Raw genomic sequence first — 19,949 nt, 5'->3', positions numbered from 1 at the left:
TACCAAGACATGCATATCTACACATACACATACCAACACACATACACATTCACATACAGTTGCAGACATGTACACACTTATACATGCCCAACTATACCTACACACACTAAAACATCAACACACACAACATAACCTGTGCATGCACATACACACATTCCTAGAGAAAGTATCAAGTGATCACAAATATTATCTATCACTGTCACAAATATAAAAGATAAAAAAATCATTCGTTGTATAATTTCTCAAAGCCTGAATAAGAATTGACTTTGGGGGAGGTGGGAGAGAAGTTACAAAATCACTAACCAGAATAATAACTTTAATAACTTCATATGACAGGAAAATGTCTAAGGGCTTTCTATAACTTATGTTTCGCTTACTTCTTATAACACCTGCATGCATTATATTCTTTAAACAGTAGTTCTTATCACGGTTACTTTACAGACGAGAAAGCAGGCCCTTAGGTAAGATGGTTCTCACATGGTCCTCGAAGCCAGTGAGCAGATGGACTGACTGTGCACACTTCTCAGCCCGTAGAAAGGAAGTGGCCCTTCTGGCACTGAAATATGTGTACAAAAAAAGCCACAGCTTCTTTCCCTTCAAATCCGGGCGACATGGGAAGTGTATTTTTAAGCCTTGCCTCCAAATCTGCGTTCCTGTTTACACTCCCACTTTTAGCCGTGCAGATGGTTTTGAAACCTGTACCCAGGCGAACTTAAAGTGCTTCTCCTCCCCTTGCTCCAAGAAGACCATCACAAAACTTATTAAATGCAAAAATAGAATCAGAACAAGCAAATATAGAGCAAATTTGGGTGGTGTAGGCAAATGAGCAAGACACTTCCTGTCTGGATCCTGCCTTGCCTAGGTGTTTTTTGACCCAGTTCATGTAGGCAGTGGCCTCAGCCTTCTGATCCACTCATCAGTGTTGATGAATATCATTCTTTCGGTCCATTGTCATGATAAGAAAACAATGTCCTCAGAACTGATGTGGAAAGACACACATACACACACACAGTATCCAAGACCTAGAGTTTCATCTGCTGCCATATGACATGATCACGACTTGTGTATTTACTGAGAACCTGGGTCCAAGGCTGGGTTCTGGCTGGTGGCCATCACTTCATATGGCTACTGCTGCCCATCACTGCATGGGGCCATAAACATGATGCTTGCCTTCTGAGAATCCCCTTGCTTTTCCTGGATCATCATATTCGTGAATGATCTGCCAGAGAAAACAGGGTTCTAGATTCCAGAAGTCAGTGAACCGCACAGGTAGTAGGAGCTTTAGTGGATTGAAATCACTGTGGACTCTGAAGTCAGTCTCACCTCCCTGTTGCTTATAAACCTGATAACTCCAAGCAGAGGAGATAGCTCTGCCAGCCAAGTGTTTGTCTCACAAACATGAGAACTTGATTTTGGTCTGAGCCCCAGGACCACTGTAAAAAGTCAAGCATGATGGTGCATCTTGTAATCTCAGCTCCTGAGAGGGAGTTAGAGGCAGGCAGATCCCTGGGACTCAGTTAGCTTAGCTAAATTATTGAATTTTATGCCAGAGATGTCAGGTGAGTCATGTTCTAAGGAACAACAGTGGAGGTAACCTCTGGCTTCCACTTGCATGAACAAACATGAGCATGTCCGTGCACCCAAGCGTCCTTACTCTTTCTGCGTCTCTGCCTTGTCTCTGTCTCCCTCTCATCTGTCTATCTCTGTCAATGCCTCTCTCCCGCCAGCTGAAGCCAAAAAAGGTTTTCACCATGAATTTTAGGCTGAGTATCAAGATCCCCAGTCTCTGCAAACCCCAGTTAACATGGGAAATGTGTGTGTGTGTGTGTGTCTGAGGGGGATGGGAGAGAGAGAGAGAGAGAGAGAGAGAGAGAGAGAGAGAGAGAGTGAGTTAGTTAGTTCAGGTGAGATGGTGAACACGAGTGGGGATGACTTAACTGCTGATATTGTCCCTCATCGTTGTCAATTTGACTTTTTTTCTTTTGCAAGCAAGGTACATTCAATGTTTTAGAAACCTGTCAAATGAAAACCTCTGGAGAGTACTGTGCTGTTCCCCAGGACAGGTGGGCCACATTTCAGGTACTGTGTGTTCAGCCAGACCTTGAATAGGTTCCTTGAGGGTGTGTTAGCTTTTATGTGCTCGCATCATGAGGTATATAGTGGAATTTCATCTTCTAGACTATTCTTTTGTGTCTTCACATGACTTAGGCCTTTTGAACTTTGCTGTTAGCATCTGTTGTTACTCATGCTACCCAAAATAACACCAAAAATTGGTGAACTTGTTATTTCAAAGAAAGTCCCTCAAATAAGAAAAACATTTTCCATACGTTTCAGAGTTCATCTAAATGGTCTCCACTGTATAAGTACAGCCATCAGATTCACTCTTCTTGCGTCTCTGCTCAGCCGGCCGACAGCAGAGCATGTGTGAAATGGGAGGGGAAGAAGGTCACACATGTGGCACCTGCTGGCTATGACAACAGTCGTGGCACTTAGGATTTGATGTGGATCAACACAATGCAGCCTCTTGATAAAGTCTGACAGACAGAGCTTCCTGACTCTTACAAGAAGAGGAACTAAATACTCCACAAATAGGGTCCAAGGTAGCTAAAGGGACTTTATAGCCAAGAGCATGTCTGTGTCCATTTCTCTGAAACATCTAAGAGCCCATCGTGGGACTTGATACGTAGAATATCCAAGGTGGGGGTTGGGCAGGTACTATTATTTTGACCTTTGAAGATCTTGGGGTAACCTGACTTTGCTGATAAGAGAGTGATGCTCCAGGTCCATTCATCTGACCTTCAACTCATTTCAATGTCCTGGGTCTCTTTACCTCTCCTGGAACACACAGACCACATTCCTGTAGGTAGAGAACTCATAGGGTCCTCTGGTGTCAGTAGTTTTCATACTTGAATGTGCACAGAACCTGCCTTGTTAAAACAGAGATGCCTGAATTCCTGAAGATTCTGATACTTGAGGTTTGTGTTTCCTCCCCCATTGCCCTTGGGTTTTTCTTGGTAAAACATCCAGGAGTTTGCAAGTATGATTTGGTTACCCAGCAGAGGGTTCTTCTGATGTGGCCAACAAAAGACAGAGACAAGCAAATATATTTCCCTTTAAATAATCAAGAGCCTCTTCAATATCAAGACCTCATTTTAACAAGTGTCTTGGGTCATGTTTCTTACAGTCAGAGAACCAATATCCATAACACAGTGGTAAACAAGAACTAGAAGGTTCCCTAAATTCCAGAGCACCTCGGAGCCAGAAGGTAAAGTCAGAGTATTGTCTAGTGGACTTGTTGGGGCACAGACTGAACCAGCAAGTTCAGGTGGGATCTGAGATACATCTTTCCAGCATCCTCAGTGATGGTGTAGCTTTTCCTGAGACACACGAGTTAGAGCGAGGAGTAAAATTCTGGCTTTATACTTTCCCAGGTGTGTGGTGCTAGACTTTTTATTTAACTTTGCTGGCGAATTTAATTGTAAAATGGGAGAGGGTGGTAGAAGGGAAGAATGTTCCCAGAGTATTGGAAAAAATCAAATGTCTTAGTATATAAGCATTTGCAAGGTAAGCAATAGTCCAGTACTCTGTGCACTCAAACTTGTACCCATGACCACTGAATATTTGCCAGTGCTTCCTTTCAGGGTTTAGTCTTCCAGTTTCATGCAAAGCTGTCTGAGGATTTGCTTCTGGCCTGGTGACAGCACAGCTTGGTGCCCTGCTTCACTAAATTCCAGCTTAGCTTCCTCTGTGTTTTCCCTTCATTGTCTGGAGTTGAACATCACGAGACATGGAGAACAGTGTACATCTTATTCAGAATGTGGGTGTTCGCTGGTCTGTGCCCCACCCAATGGGTCTGAAAGTGTGAAGGTTAGAACGGGTCACAGCCAGTTCTCCTTCGTGGGGGGTGGCTGTTTGCAGGTCATGTTTATGAGGTATATGGACTTTTAAGACATTGTCAAGGGTGAACCTTTCTTCTGTGGTTGATTGACAGAGTCACGTTCCAAGCACGCACTCTGTGCCCTGACTCTTTGGGGTTCCCGAGGACTGCTTCTTGGGCAGGAAGAATTATAAGGTTGGTCAGAGCTGCTGACTATGCCCTTCTAGGCTGGTCGGTGCAACTCTTTGGTCCTTGTGCCAAGACTCTATTTGGTTTGGGGCAGTTGGGGGAGGAATCAGTTCTGAAAGGAAATGTTTCTTGCTGTGGGCTGATGGCTTTACAGACTATTAATGTTCTGGAACACTATGCCACAGTTTGAGACTGGAGTTTGTTGTTACCAAGAGACCCAGTATCCAGTCCTCCAGTATCAAGGGGATGGAGATGGCAAACCATGCTCTGGTGCTGTACAACGATCCACAGGGGAGAGTTAAAAAGCAAACCAAACCAAAAGGAAAAAGCAAGCTGATGTTTCAGTGAACTCTGTCATCAGATTGTCGTGGGCAAGGGCTTACCTCTGAGACCTCAGTCTATGTCTTTAATTCAAATGTCGTCTTGGAATGCTGCATGTATCCCAGCTTTTGATCTGGGAGCCCAAGACTATGGCTCTGTGATTAGACCTCTTCAGCAGGCAGAGGAGTTCATGAGGTCACGTCTATACTTTATTTCACCACGATTTATAGAAGGTGATTCTTGTAAGTAACTTCATGATTAATTTAAGGTTTCATAAGCAGGAAGTAGAGGCCTGACTTTTGCCTCATCCCTTTCTTGTAACCCACCCTTCTAAATGGGTCAAAGGGATTTTTCAGGTAGGAAAAACAAGGACATGTTAAAAATGCCCATGGTAAGTGCTGGAGAGACGGCCCAGTGGTTAAGAGCACTGATTGCTCTTCCAGAGGACTCAGGTTCTGTTCCCACCATTCACATGGCAGCTGCCTTTAACTCTAGTTCCAGAGAGCCTGGTGCCCTCTTCTGGCCCCTTTATGCACCAGGTATGCACACGGTGCAAGGTGTCCACATAGCCCAAACACCCATACACATAAGATAAAACAAAAACAAACAAAAAAATCTTTTAAAAAGTCTTTTAAACAATGCCTTTGATATTAATAGAAAATGGAGATAAGAAAAACAGATCCTCTTCTTTGAGGCCAAGGCTTCATCTGTACAGGCAGGAAGGCTGCAGGACCCCCTCACATTCCAGAGGAGGACCTCTGATAGTCTTACTAGGTGGTGGTTGTTCTACCTGGAGCCACGCTTCCAGAGCCAGGTTCTCTCAACCAGGCTTGCAGTGGCTTGTGGGATGGCTGCCCCTGTGGGGTCTCCTCAGATCAGCAGAGTAATGGGCTTGAGGTAAGGGAGTGATGGAGGTGGATGTGAGAGAGGACGCATGGATCATTTTAGGAAAACACATGCTCTTAGGTGCAAAGAGAAGACCAAAGCTGACAAGAGACTACATCATCCTGGAAGGAAGAGGAGCTGAGGCGCCCAGACTTGAGAAGAAAGCCCTATCATGGAGGGAAATAGAACATGGGGGAGCAAAGAGAGACAGTTAGTACAATACACAGCAAGGCTGACTCTTAGGGAAGGGAGGGAAGGAGTACGGGAAACAGTGGGTGTGCAGTTCAGCTGGTGGAATCCATGAGGCCCTGAGTTTGATCCCCAAGTGCCATGCACACTGAGTGTGGTAATGATGCATGCCTGGAGTCCTAGTGCTCGGAAGGTAGAGGCAGGAAGACCAAAAATCTGAGCCTGTCCTTCGTGACTTACACATTAAGTCTGAAGCTGTTCTAGGACATAGGGAACCTTGTCTCAATGAAACGAAACAAAACAGAAAAAAAAAACAAAAACTTGGTGTTCCTCAGAAGGGCCCTGGAGCCATTTGGTTATATAACATACCTGCTCTGGGTACTTAGCTAAAGGATTTCATGGCAGTTAAAAATGTACCCTGCTGAGCCAGATTCCCCTTTGTTCAGCGACTGTTATTATTTTAAAGATAACCCTCTGTGGAAGGACCACAGCTTTGCCAGGAAAAACAACGCTCTGACATGGCTAAAGTACGTTACAATTTGTGGCTGCGTACCCAGGATTTGACATGGTGTGGTATTCCATTTCAACCCAATTTAATTATATGGCCCTTTCGTATATTGTCAGTGGCTCACACTGGTAGAGCTTTTTTCGCCTCATGAAAAACTGGCCGTGATTTGTCACGAGGGCCTGGTTTACAGAGCAGCTAGAGGAGAATCACTGCCCATCATTCGGGAATTATGGAGCCATAACCACCCTTTATTTACATATACTGCTGAGACAGTAAAAACAGCAAATAGATTTCTTAAACTGAGACTGTAGACACTTCCCCCAGGACGCTGGGCCCTCACTGTGACAGTGACGTATGTGAGTCTGAACAGCTCTGCTGTCTGTTCCTGCACCACATCGTCCCACGGACAGTTTATAACATTCTAACAACAAAGCGGACTCTAAATTCAGAGTCAGGCTGCAGGAACAGTAGATGCTAACGCCTGCCGAGCAGTCTTGAGCGATTGTGAGGAATGTTTAAATCCACTACGCAGGCGGCTGCTGAGTAAACCTGCAAAGGGGCCAGGAGGGGCCCAGCTGGGGCTACTGAGAGGCGGCAGCCGGCCAGAAGGAAGCCTGACCCAGTGATCACCACACAGGCCCTGTGTCAGGTGGGAATTCTGAGACGAGATCTCAGGCTCCTGAGCCTTCAACTGGAGAGATGCTCAGTGGATCCATGTCTCCTCCTTCCCCCTTCATCCTTCCCCCCACCTCCCATCTTTCTCCTGCTCTCTCCTTCCCCTTGAGGATATCCCTGGGGAAGACATGACTAGACAAAAACATTGTACCCACCGTTGACTGGCTCCCCTCCTGAGACTCTCAGTATATTGTATATTTTCATCTCCATATAGTATGTGCATGCGTGTGCATGCGTTTGTGTGTGTGTGTGTGTGTGTGTGTGTGTGTGTGTGAGAGAGAGAGAGAGAGAGAGAGAGAGAGAGAGAGAGATTAGGAGAGTATAAAGGCTAGAGAACATCCTTAGGAGTTATTTTTCAGACACTCCCATCTTTACTGATTTGGAGATTGGCTGGCCATCGAGCCCCTCCTTCCCAGTGCTGGAGTTACATCACCATGTCTAGCTTTTAATACATGACTCCTAAAGATAAAACTCAGGTTTTCACACCTGTGAAGCAAGTACCGGCTGACTGGAGCATCCCCAGACCTCTCTCTTTTATTTTGATGCCTTGCATCTTTGTAGAGTTAAGAGCAGAGTTATTTTCAAGGCACATCTCAAAAGCAGGCTCTAAAGACCCTCAACTCTTGATTATCTTCCCAGGGTGGCAAGTCAACCCCTCCCTATAGCAACTCCAGTCAGTGCAGTGACAGCAGGTGGCTCCTTGCAGGGAACTGAAGTCTTGAAGGGTGTGGTGTGTGTGTGTGGGGGGGGGCGGGGAAGAGGTGGCTGCATCTACAGTCTGGCATCCAGTTACTGGCTAACCCGGATAACCTGCAACCATCAAGGTTATGCAGAACAGAGGGTTCAGAAGGTCTGAGCATCCTCTCCAGGAGGGTCCTGGGGAAGGAGTGGTATGCTGGTTGTGAGGGGGAGCCTCCCACAGGTGAATGTCCTCCCCTGCCCTTAGCGCTTGCACACAGGCGCACTCACCACCAGAGGGCAGACCGCTGCAGCTGCCCCCGTGCAGACAGGGATTGCGTTGGCATGCATCCGGGTAGAGCACGCAGCCCAACTTCAACTCTGTCAGACCCACGACTTCTGCGAAGCTGCTGCGCTTGTTTTGGAGGGGCAGCTCGTTGTGATTAAGCACCACCGAGTCCAGGCAACCCTGGAAACCACCGAGGACCTGGGTGACTCGTGTGTCCGTCAGACTGCGGATGTTATCGGCCTGCACCAGGGCACCAAAGAAGATGGCACTCTCGGTGCTTAGAGTCTGGAAGTACAGGGGCGCCCTGCGCCGCTCCACATAACTGTCGTCCAGGGCCAGGCTGGTGAAATTGCGATTGAGCTCCAGGAAGACCGAATGCCAGCTCCCGTCGTTGACAGCGCGGCTGGAGATGCCCAGGATGCCAGGGCCGCTGCCACAGTCCAGCTGGAACCACAGTTTGCCTTCCACGATCTGCGCGGGAAGAAAGGCAGAGCCATCGTGAGTCTAGCTCCGGAACGCTGTGAACCCAACCGGGCAGATGCTCCATCAAGGCCTGTGTCTGCACCTGTGTGAACTAAGCCCTCCACTACCTGCCAGGAAAACAATGGCCTGAGGAAACACTTCTCAGATCTTCCTGCTGCTTTTCCTAGGGGCTACCAGGAAGCTCACAGTGGTATTTTAAAAAGGTTCTTTCAGCGGATCGTCCCCCCCCCCCTTTAGACTCACTACGATATCTTGCACCATCTCGATCACAAGAATGATTTCCATGAACTCACCAATAATCACTGGACACCCACCATGTGGTAGGCAAGCTTAGGCGATGGAGGCAGCCCTTCTGGGGCTTGCTAGTCTAGTAGGCGGATGGCCTCTTGTTAGCTCTGCAACATCCTCCCCAAATCAGTTTACAGGAGTGTGATGTAGGAGCGAAGAGAGCCAGATAGAAGCAAGGCTTCCTGGTGCCCTGCTTTGTGGATATTGTGAATTTTAAACTCTCTGTGTTCATCACTGATGTCATTCTTAAGCCCGTTTTTCCTGCATTGTTCACGGTATAGACAAGAGGCACTCCCAGAGTGTCCCGGCTTGGCTCCTGCATACAGCAGGGGTGGCCAATCTTCTGTCGTCCCTGGACTACACCGTGAGAAGAATAAATGTTTATATTTCTTCTTTGTCATCTATAAAAGTATGAAATTCATATTTCAGAACTTCACAATTGAGTTATAAAATGGAAATCACGGAAAATCTAATAACATTGAAGTGAGTTTATAATTTTGTGTTGAGCTGCGTTCATAACTATCCTAGAGTGTGTTGGTTAGGAGTTAGGCACCCCTGGCTTGGCGCTCACGCGTGTGTAACAACAGGATCTTCTGGTCAGTGTTTGCACTCTGGGGGTGTTCCAGTCCCTTGTCAGGGTGCTGCAGGGGAGACCTCAGGGTGTCCTCCTCATCTCCTGGGGTCTAACACCAAGGAGCATTGCCCATAGGTGAGAAAACTATACCACAGAAGGATCCTAGCTGTCCACGTAGACCCAGGCTACCCTGCTGTTGAGGAGAGGGCCTTTGACCCTTGCTTCTCCACTCTGGACTGTATTTCTTAGGAATGCTCTATGGCATCAGGATCGAGGGATTGGCAGCTAGGTCCCTTTGTAGCCAAGCTTAAATTTGGTCTCTAAGGGATTTACAGCTGGGCACCGTGAGACAAAGCCTCTAGATCTAGGAAATGGTTCTGTGGACTCCAGTGCCCAGTTGTGAATGGGGTGGGGCTGGTCTGTCTGTCCTGACAAGGGCTGACACCTGCATTGCTGAGCATAGCACAGACTTTCATCAAGAGAAAAAAATAGAAAGGAAGGATAGAGGTGACAGACCAACATGGACACTCCTTCCGTGTCACCAGCAGCTAGCAAAATGAAATGTTAAATGGATTTTTAGAAATGAGCAGAGCTGATCTTTTCACGGTGTGTTTTCCTTGCAAAAGCACCAGCGGCTTCCACAGCATGCTCATCCTCACGAGCATTCTGTCCCCGGAAGGTCCAGACTCAGACCATCCAGTGAGTCTCATGTCTGCTTTGGGACTCCCCCAATTGTCTCAGCTGCAAGTCAAGGTCACAGATTTATACCCCATTAACACTGGGAACCTGGAGAGCAGGGCAGAGTCAGGGACTCAGAGAATGCGAAGCTTAACTCCAGGTCTGCCTGCACCACCCTGCTCTCTGGACAGCGTGGCTCTCCCTTGGTGGGCCTGGGTTTGGAGAATAGAAAAACGTGTCATGGAGCCTGCTGCAGAATGGCTGGCATCACACATGAAGTGTGTGCAACACACACACACACACACACACACACACACACACACACACACTGTTCTGTAATATACCTATTTGGATGTGAAACGGCTGAAAACATACTTCATTTCCAAAGAGCTTTCATCTATAATCGTATGCAAGTGCTGGCTTTTGTTGTTATTTAGCAAACTGGACTGAATGGCTATTGTAAATTGCAGCAAACTTGCACAGGGACAATACACAGCTAATACCCACATCTGTATTTGCGTGTGAACAATAAACTGATGGAATACAGCTTCGGAGACACCATCTTTCACAGAAGAACATCTGCTCTGGAGCCCCATAGCTACAAAACACTATCCTCAGTCTGTCAGAGCAAGTCTGGTGGTGAAGGTGCAGTTCACGTAAGTGTGCCAATTAACATATTACTTGGTTCATTCCCTTCCCCCATCACTACTCACTGCCTGCGGGTAATAACCAGAAAGAATTGACATGTGTCTGATACATGCACACACATTAAAATTCTGCAGCTAAGGAACAAAACTTATCCCCCGTGAATACTGAGCACTATAAGGTCTCCCCTCCCCCTTTTATAACATAACAGCAGTAGCAGCAGCGCTAAGTGAAAGAAGCTGGGTGCCCACAGTTTTTACTTTTTTCCCCAAAGAAACATCACCTGCATCTGGTATGGGAGAATTGTCTGTATTCTGTCAATCATATTTTAATAAAACGCTGATTGGCCAGGCAGGCAGTATAGGCGGGAAAGCCAGACATAAAGTAGGGGTGGAGCAAAGAGACTGGGAGTATTCTGGGAAAACAGGAAGCTCCCTCCGCCACTCCTGCGCAGACCACCGAAGAGGCAGCATGTAAGCTGTCACGCTGAAAAAGGTACCAAGCCATATGGCTAACGTAGAAAAGGATAATGGGGTAATATGTGTCATAAGAACTAATAAGTAGCCTGACATAATGGGCCAATCAGCTTTATAACTTATAGAGATCTCTGTGTGGTTGATTTTCTCTGGGACTTGCCTGCTGTGGGGTACCAGGCGGGAACAGATTCCCCAACAAGCCGGCCCCTCATGTTCCATGCATCTTTATGGTTCAAGGCATTTTCAATCATCAGGCTTGTTGCCATGACACCCTGGAATATTGGTGCCCAAAGTTACCCTATGAGAAGTTAATAACAGGAGGTATGCTATGCCGGAGATAAAAGAACACTTCCTTCTCTTTGAGTTATCTGAGTCACCTTCATATGGGAAAGCCATACTCTAATATTAGTTAATTTTTCTCTGTCAAGCTATAAAGCATTTTTCTTTGCAAAAGATGAACTTCCTCAAATCAGAGCACCAGTGAGACACGGCAGTGGAGACCGAAGTGTGTCTGAGCTGCGAAAGGCCTGGAGTCACGCTATTGGGATGGCTTATCGGTTGGGCAGGTGGGCGATTGTTTTCAATGATATGCAAAATTCAGAGAAAGATAGATGCCCCTATGTTATAAAACATCTACATCTTTAGAGTCATGTAAAGTCAGTGGTGCGCTTTGACCAATTTTCAATGGCTAGGGAATTAAACGACAAGAAATCAGACCCATAAAAGTCATTCTCATAGGAAAGGACTTTAAGTAGAAATTATTAAATATGGGTCTCATTGCTTTGGAGCCTTAGGGTGTCTATGTAGGGTTCCATGTAGCAAAGTCTCACTAGAGGGCTTTGTTAGTTAGCTTTATCATTGCTGAGACCAAAACATTTTACAGAAACAGCATAAAGGAGGGTTTATCTTGAGCTTGTACTTTCAGGGGGCCTGGTGCATTCCACCCAGGAGGGCGTGATAGGGAGCAAGACAGCTCCCATCTTGGTGGTCAGGAAGCAGAAAAGTCGATTCAGAAAGGAGTCTCCCACATTTAAGGTGGGTCTTTTTTTCTCCGTTAATTATCTCTGAAAGCCTCTCCCAGCCACAGCTAGATGTGTGCCTCATGAATCCCCTAAGTACATCTAAGTCTAATCAAGGCCTCAATTAAGACCAATCACCACAAGGGTCATTAAGTAGTCTCTGGAAAGGATACCTTCAGTCATGTCTTTTCAAGGCCACTTAGTGGGTACTGGACATGTGGGGTACCTTAAGAAAAATAATAAAAACTGGATGAGGAAGTCAATAAGCGGGTGGCTGTGCCTCTTCCTGACTCCTGGAGTGCCTCTAACCTGCTCACCGTCACACTCACTGTGGAGTAGTTATTGCTCGTCAAAGACGTCTATGGAGTCCTCCAAGCCCAACTCTTCTCACAGGCAGACATGGGCACTGCCTTTGGGGAGGGGGTGGGAATCAGAAAGAGATACATGAGAAAGTATTTTGCAGCCTTTGTGGTCGTGATGGAAAGACCCGCCCACACCACCTACAAACGTACCCTGTCTTTCTTTCGGTTCTGGGGTATCAAGTCAAATCGGAGAATAATCTGGTTAAACGACTTGTTGACATATCACATTGCTAAATATTTTTTTTCTATTTAAGAACATTTCTGCATTAGCAACCGAGGTTTCCGTCTGCTCTCCACTTGTTGCCAAAAGGTCTGACGCCAACGCTCTGAGCCTTGATTTGCCCTCATGTCAGCTCTGGAAATCCGACACTTTGCTCTTAACAGGCATGAAGGGGACGGAGTCCTTTCATACTCCATTGCCATGGTTGCCAGGAAGCTCAGAAGTGGGTTTGCGCTCGACTAATGTATTTTCTATGCTGTTTTTTCCCATCATGATCGTTTTCTTTTTCTTTTTCTTTTAAACTTCATTGATTGCATTGTAACCTTTTATTTTCATGTCAATGGTGCTTAGATTTTTATTGCATTTTTGTGTTTATGGTAAGTCTCAAATCTCTTTTAGAAGCCAGGGTTGTAATGGGAGACAGAAGGACAAGTGCTTTTTATTGCAGCTAGGATACAATGACACTTCTGTCCGTGAAGGTCTCTGTCCTGATCACCATGCAACTCTTTACCAGTTATCAGGGGGTGCCCTCTGCCCCCTGATTGCCTTAAATACATTTGTACAGAACACACTCTGCTTGAGAAAATGCAGGCAACGAGGAGGTGCAGTTTAGGCCAGGATTTCATGTTAGTGGCCGAAGCAAAGCACAAGGTGCACATTGTGCCTAAAGCCAATGAGATCAAATCTTCCGTGAGGCTCAGTGTTCAGCAAGCCCCCTATGAAGATACTACTGGCAACATGGGTGAAGATCTGCCCCAGTTCGGTACAGTTGCCTCCTGCTCTCAGCAAACCCAACATATGCAGAAGAACAGAGCGAGGGCAGTGATGGCCACAACCCAAGGCGTTCCCAGAGGCTCTCTTCAAATAGCAACCAGCCTTAGATTATTGGAATTTAAGAATTTGATCATCCACTTTCAGAAACACATTTGTTTCACGCAGTACCACACACCTGTGTGGCGAGTGTTCCCTCAGGGGCTTCTTCTTTTCTCTCCCCAGAGAGGTACACTGATAACACACTTGCCAGGACAAGATTCAATTCAAAATCGACTCATCCTTACTGGATGAGTTCCCTCTCAAGTTCCCTCCAATCTCAAGAACTGGATTCTGTTCCCTCTCAAGCTTAGTGCTACGCAGGGATTATCTAACAGCAAATTTCGACATCACTGTCATCTGTGAGAGCTTGAAAGAGGAGAGGGAGGGCCAGAGGTACCAGGCCATGGTGGCTCTGGTGAGGCTCCTTCCCGTTACACTTCTAGCTGCTGCTGTTGGATGCTCGGTTTTCACTGGGCAAGCACTGCAGACTCCTAAGGAGCCCGAGCAACAGCACAGCGAATAAGAGGCTGAAATAAAAACTGAGACATAGAACAAGACAGATCAGGGGAAGGCTCTTTCTCCCACACTCCCACGCACAGACCCTGGATCTGGTCTTCTCTATCCCCTAGACCCCAAAGCTAGATCTGGTCTAGAGATGCGCAGGACATGATCTGTGGTCAGCTGAGCTAGAATGTCAGGACGGTGAGTGGAGGAGAGCTTGGAGGCAGAGAGCACAGGGTGGGATATGCTGCCCTGTGGGCTCAGCCTTGGCTCTCAGTAACTGAGCAACCTCGGATGAATGTGTAAAACTCTCTGGGTTGTTCTTCTTGATCAGGTAGGTGGGGAAAAATATGTCCATAGAAGATTAATATGAAATTTTAAATTAGAAAGATGCAGATACATCTGTTAGTATTATTGGAGTAATCATGAAGGCTCTAGAAGCCCCAAGTTGCATACGAATGCCAGGTTTATTTTAAAGGAAATATGGCTGCTTTAGGTGAACTTCTGAGGTCAGGAAATGACTTAAAAATTGGATAACTTCCCAGTCGAAGAGAGGGAGGAGTGATAATATGAGCAAAGGGGTCAAGACCGTGATGGGGATACCCACAGAAACAGTTCACTGAGCTAAGGGGAGCTCTCTGATTGGGGAATGACCAGGGAGGGAACCAGCATAGAACCAAACTAGGTCTTCTGAATGTGGGTGACAGTTGTATGACTGGGGCAGTCTGTGGGTCACTGGCAGTGGCACCAGGATTTATCCCTACTGCTTGAACTGACTTTTTGGAGCCCATTCTCTTTGGAGGCATTCCTTGCTCAGTTTAGATATAGTGGGGTGCACCTTGTTCTTGTCTAAAAATGTGTTAGACTTTGTTGACTCTGTATGGGAAGCCTTACCCTCTCTGAGGAGTGGATACGGGGTGAGGTGGGAGGAAAGGTGGGGAAGGAGGGAGGAAGGGTGGAATAGGAACTGGTATTGGTATGTAAAATGAGAAAATATTGTTTTTTAAAAAAATAAAAAAAAATAAAAAAATTGGGTGACTTGGGTCATGATAGGATATATAGAATATCTGTGTTCAAGATCTCCTACTTCCTCTCCAGCGACAGGGTGGCCAGAGTATGGAGAGACCGAAAGTGGACATGGATAGTCAACCCGTCAAAGGACTAACCTTGTCATGGGATTCATAGAGAGGTCTGTCCTAATGCTCTGTAGGGTAATTGGAATATAAATACACATGGAAGCCCTTCCGATAGGGAGACACCTATTCTCCTCCAGCCAGCTTTAAGATACACCTAAGCAGAAGGATGTTGGTGTGCTTTCCAACCCCGTTTCCGTCCCTTTTGTCCTGAAGTCTGTTCTGGTCTTCCAAACTCACAAGACAATAATTTCAGTATCTCCCAATCTAGTATCCAGTGTAGCCATATAAGAAACGATTGTGTTGGGGCATGGCGGCTCACGCTCATAATCACAGTGCGGAGAGGTTGAGGCAGGAGGAATGTTATAAGTTTGAAGTTGTCTTCACAACAATAGCAGAGGACTACAAGACAGAGCTGCAGAAGCATGCAGCCGTTTTACAAACCTTCAGAATCATGCAGGGGTTGGCCCGGGTGTACATTATAATCCCATTGCTTTGCAGGGTTCTCAGGCGCAGGGCTAGCTTGAAGTCCTCTTCCTTGCTATTTTCAGAAAGCCGGTACTTGATGTAGCTGTTTCCGGCAAAGCTGAGAGAAGTGTGCCCTGAAAAGACCATTCCAACGGCAAAGGCGTTCATTTAAAATCCAGAGAAGATCAAGGACCCCACCACACACACCAGGAAAGCTGATTACAGACCACAGCAGGTAAGGGTGGAACCCAGGCATCTCAACTAAAGCCGGTTCACACAATTCTACGTCATTAAATTATTAACCAAATTCATCCCACTTATTTCATGTTCAGAGCAACTTGGTAAATTTCATAATGTGGATTTTCTTAGTTTCATTAGATTCTTAACTCCCTCTTTCCAAACTCTGCATTATTAAAAGATATCCTTTGCTTCCTCCCCCACCATTGCCTTCCCTTAGACACGGAAGAGTGTGGCTGGGTCAGGCAGTGCACGCCAGAAATCCCAGCAGTAGGAGAGGTTGCTGCAGGAGGCTCTCAAGCCTAGATGATAGAGTGAGTTCATTGTTGCCCTGAATGACTTATTCTCAAATGAAAAGGCAAACGAAAGCTGTGGCTTGATGATAGAGCTTGCTTTGCGTCTATGCAGTCCTAATTCAACCCCTCATAGTGAAAAATAAAATCAAATAAAAAGAATTTTCAGTTTTATGAAACAAGGACAAGGCAGTGATGCTACTCTTGTGGAATACTTAAAATCCGCAGGATCTCAATGGTGAAGAGCCAACTGGTGTCAGGGGTTGAAGAGAGGAAGCCCTCTGCAGTCACTACAAGGCTTCCCTTCTCAGTCTCTCTGTCTGTCTGTCTCGCTCTCTCTGTCTCTGTCTGTCTGTCTCTCTCTCATCTCTCTCTCTCCTTCTCTCTTAGGAAAGTATAGGCTTAAGATTGAGGGTCACGAGAAAAGAGGTTTTCAGAGGAAAGTCAGGCAAAGTGGCCAGCACGGTTGTGGGCTTCTCAGAGCAAAATCACCCCTTCCTAGCCTGTGTAGACCAACCCACTTACTCACATGATTCTGAACTCACCTTGTTCTGAATTAACCCTCTTTTTAATTTCTTAACCCTTTCTCCAACACAATGCTGCAGCAAACAGATGGATAGCCATGTAGAGTGAGAAGCAGAGAGAATGGAAATAAAGCAAATGGACGATGGTCATGAGCAAACCAAAGTTCTCCGTTTAGAAGTTGGCAGGAAGGGATGCTGTGTGCATGAGATGTGTGCTGGGGTAGGGACCCCTTAGTGACTTGCTCAAGCTTCCTGGTTTTCCCTTCATTTCATGGGCAGCTCTAGACTGAACACCAACCACGATGGAGTTTGGTTCCCATTTTTTATAAAAAGACTTCCCTTTGCAGAGAGCTTCTAATGGCCCTGTTCAGCGAAGTGCCTTATACAGTGGCATGATAGCTCCTATTCCCACGATCACCAGTGTGATTATGTCCCTTACACTGCTCATCATTACCCACAGCCATGCTGTTGGCTGTGCATTACAAGAGATTGTAGCTCTCTTTTGTTCCAAGAATGGCATCAGTGTGCCTGGGTGTTAAATACACCTCACTACCAGTGAAGCAAATGAAGACGCTTTGAGAAAAAAGAAGTGAAAGCCAAATGAATGAAGTGGAGAAAAACGTCAAAGTGGATGAAGATCCGAAGTAGGAAATTATTTGGATGAAATGATGTAAACACTAATTTTTCTTCTTTAAGATGCAACTTGAACATCTCAGTTTTCCGCAACGTGGACTCAGCTAGAGCTCCACCCCGGGAAGAGCTGTCTTACTTGGTGTTCAGGGCTGGGTTTATTCTATGGGAAGCTGATGAGACTGGCTCACATCTACCTCCTGCTGGCCTGGGGTTTTTAACGACAGGTTGGTGCAGCCTTCTGAATATCAGAGGCTCTGTCTCCTCTGTCCTTATAGCAGCACTCTGTCTTCCATAGCTGCATACTCGCATCAGCCATGAAACACGACCATGCACCCAAGATACAGCCTCCGCTTTACACAAGGACCTCCGCCTTACCTCTTATTAGCATAGACCAGCTGAGACATGTCCCAGCTAAACATGAGGGTGAGCACAGGCCGTGCTCCATTCTGAAGGTAAGTGTCGGATGCACATCCATGCGTCTTTTGGAAGGGCCTGGGCAGAGACATTCACACAAGAATGGTTCAGGAGTGGCGATCCAACCCTGACCTGTCCGTGGCACTCCGTACCTGAGCACTCTCCGAGCTTCCCTGGTGGACACTGGCAGAGGAATGGTCTCCTGCTGGCCTCGTAACCCACACATTGCATGTCCTCTGGACACGGCTTCTCCACGCAAGGATCATTAGACCCCGGACACACCCCTCCTGTGGCAAAGCAGAAGAAGCATGATCAGGACACTGAAACATTCAGCACCAAGTTTATGGATCATAAGAAATTGTCAAGGCCTGAGCTTTATGCGATCTCAAGTGAGCTACAAAGGGGCCACCCAGAAACGTGCATTAAGATGATCAACATGGGGTATTGGTGCCCATCACAGATCTCTGTGTCTGTCAGCATTTTAGGGCCAGGCGGAAGCAGGATAAGGGCAAAGGAAAATCCAGAGCTCATCTTATTAGGACAAAATATGCCAACGTTTTATTTGAGCCAATTTCAGCTAAAGAAAAGATCACCGCATCGACTCTGCCAGGAGGTACCAAAGGTTTCCAAAATCCTAGCGTCATTTGCAAGCACCGTGAGCTTATCTCTCTTCTGCAGCCCAATACCACTCTGACTTCAGGGCAGATTGTAAGAGATGTTAGCTGTTGATTTCAGGGAGAGAAGGCATGTGTGTGTGTGTGTGTGTGTGTGTGTGTGTGTGTGTGTGTGTGTGTGATGGTTAGGGAGTACATATTCCTAAATAAAAGTCTAACTGTAAATTGTGAAAGCACAGCTTATTTAATTTCCTAATCCTTTCTGTCACATGGTATTTTATTGATATCTATAAGGAGACTCTGACAACTATATATATATAAAAAAAATAAGCAGAATTATCCTTGGGTAAATCAGGCTTCCACTCCACTGCTCCATTCATGCTCGGTCAGATGAAAGTTTAATCCCTTAGAAGGGAAATCCCTGGAAGAAGATTAAAAGGAACGAGGGCCCAGGTGAACTAGGTCAGAACTAGGGAGAAGGCAGGTTCTGTCTGTAAATCCCAGTCTCTGGCCTCCATCTTCGGAGGCCCCATCCCCATGCCTGCCAAACCTTGACCCCTCCCCCGAGAAGGGGCGCAGTAGCCCACCAAAACCTTTACCACTCCCCCAGTCTATGTAAACGGTTCCCAGGAAAGTCTCTTGGAGTCCTCCCTGCCCCCCCATCCCCCATGGTCACGTTTGGGGCTTCCTGGTTTCCCCTTGGGGCCACCCTAGAGCTCGGGAATCCCATTAAACCTGGATATTCTTTAATTTGGCTTGTTGTGATTTGGCTTGATTGGGATTTTTTGTCGGCAGAGAGCTCGTGTTAGGAATATTCCTAACACCACCTATCGAAAGAAACTGGTTTTTCACAGGCCCCAGGGTATTTTAAATGTATTTAGGACTTTTTCAGCCTGAAAGAGTTTAAGGGTCAAAGGACTTTTGAAAAAGTGAATCAACTGAAATTAACCCTCAAATGCAGTGACAGTTAATATCCTCAGGGGTTTAGTGCTCTCGCTGGGGCGCTCCTTCCACTGAAGGAGGGACACACCAGACTTCAGGCGCCACCTTTACTGGTAGCAGCTGGTGCGTGAACACGCTCCTCTCCGTGATGCCTTCCCTGGCCATTAAGGCTGTCCCATGATAATCATCTTTTTGTCCAGGAGAAAGCAGGGATGTGGAGCTAACTACCTACAAACTGTTTTGGAACTGTGGTCCTCAAGAGGAGCATCCAGTACTAGCCCAGTCAGGATTCACAGATTCCATCTGCCTCTAGCTAGAGCCCCATTGCAAAGCTCACTCTTGGCATTGATGCACTCTCGGGCTTAGAAGATGGAAGAATTTTAAACTCAATATTTAGAATAAAAATCAATCCTGAGATTGGTTTCATCCCAAGTCTTTCTGATTTCGTATACTCATCAGTATTGGTAAGATATCAACTAATGTTTGACCCTCTCATAAGCCACTTCAAGGAGCTCTGATGACCGGTTTTAAAATAACTTTAGGCGTATTTGTTCAACCAATAATAACTTGTTGAATTCATTCAACAAGAAAACTAAAAATATTAATTCAATAAAGCAAGTGAGACCAATGAGCTAAGAATCCAGGGCCTACAAAGATGGCAGGAAACCATATCCACAGACATGAAATGCACACATACATTACATATCAGATCGCTGTTTTGACAGGTGTGTGAGATCAAGGGATGTCCCAGAAAAGGGCTGGTACCTCCTGGGAGAGTGTCAGACCTCTTTATAAGGAGGAGGTTTATCTGGGTTATCTGGGTAGACCCTTCCAGCTAGCAGTAACTTCAAAGAGGCCCCACATGCAGTAATTTATGCACAGAAATCTATTGCTCTCGATCCGTTGCATTCCTACACCTTTCTGTTCAGGACACCTAGGGATGCTGTCTGCAGATAACTCTACATTTTTGACATACCACTGTAGATATTACATTCATCGTCTGTTATGGTTTAATGTTACT

The 19,949-nt window shown here is 46.2% G+C and overlaps 1 protein-coding gene across 3 annotated transcripts in view; it reads right to left on the bottom strand.

Moving 5' to 3' along the window:
- Nucleotides 1-19,949, bottom strand: part of Fat3 (FAT atypical cadherin 3) — a 459,541-nt gene that overhangs the window by 18,516 nt on the left and 421,076 nt on the right. For all 3 annotated transcript variants that reach the window (XM_085689898.2, XM_087905857.1, XM_085689900.2), the window contains exons 19-21: nt 17,525-17,659; nt 15,248-15,405; nt 7,614-8,082 (exon numbers count right to left, since the gene is read on the bottom strand). In XM_085689898.2, the coding sequence (XP_085546024.2) occupies nt 7,614-8,082; nt 15,248-15,405; nt 17,525-17,659 (762 nt within the window). The remainder of the gene's footprint in view (nt 1-7,613; nt 8,083-15,247; nt 15,406-17,524; nt 17,660-19,949) is intronic.

This window comes from Myodes glareolus, chromosome 4 (assembly GCF_982192425.1).
Source record: "Myodes glareolus chromosome 4, mMyoGla1.1, whole genome shotgun sequence".
In the NCBI taxonomy this organism is placed as follows: domain Eukaryota; kingdom Metazoa; phylum Chordata; class Mammalia; order Rodentia; family Cricetidae; genus Myodes; species Myodes glareolus.
Note: the sequence above shows the minus strand (reverse complement) of the source record. Positions and strands in the feature narration are given on the sequence as shown.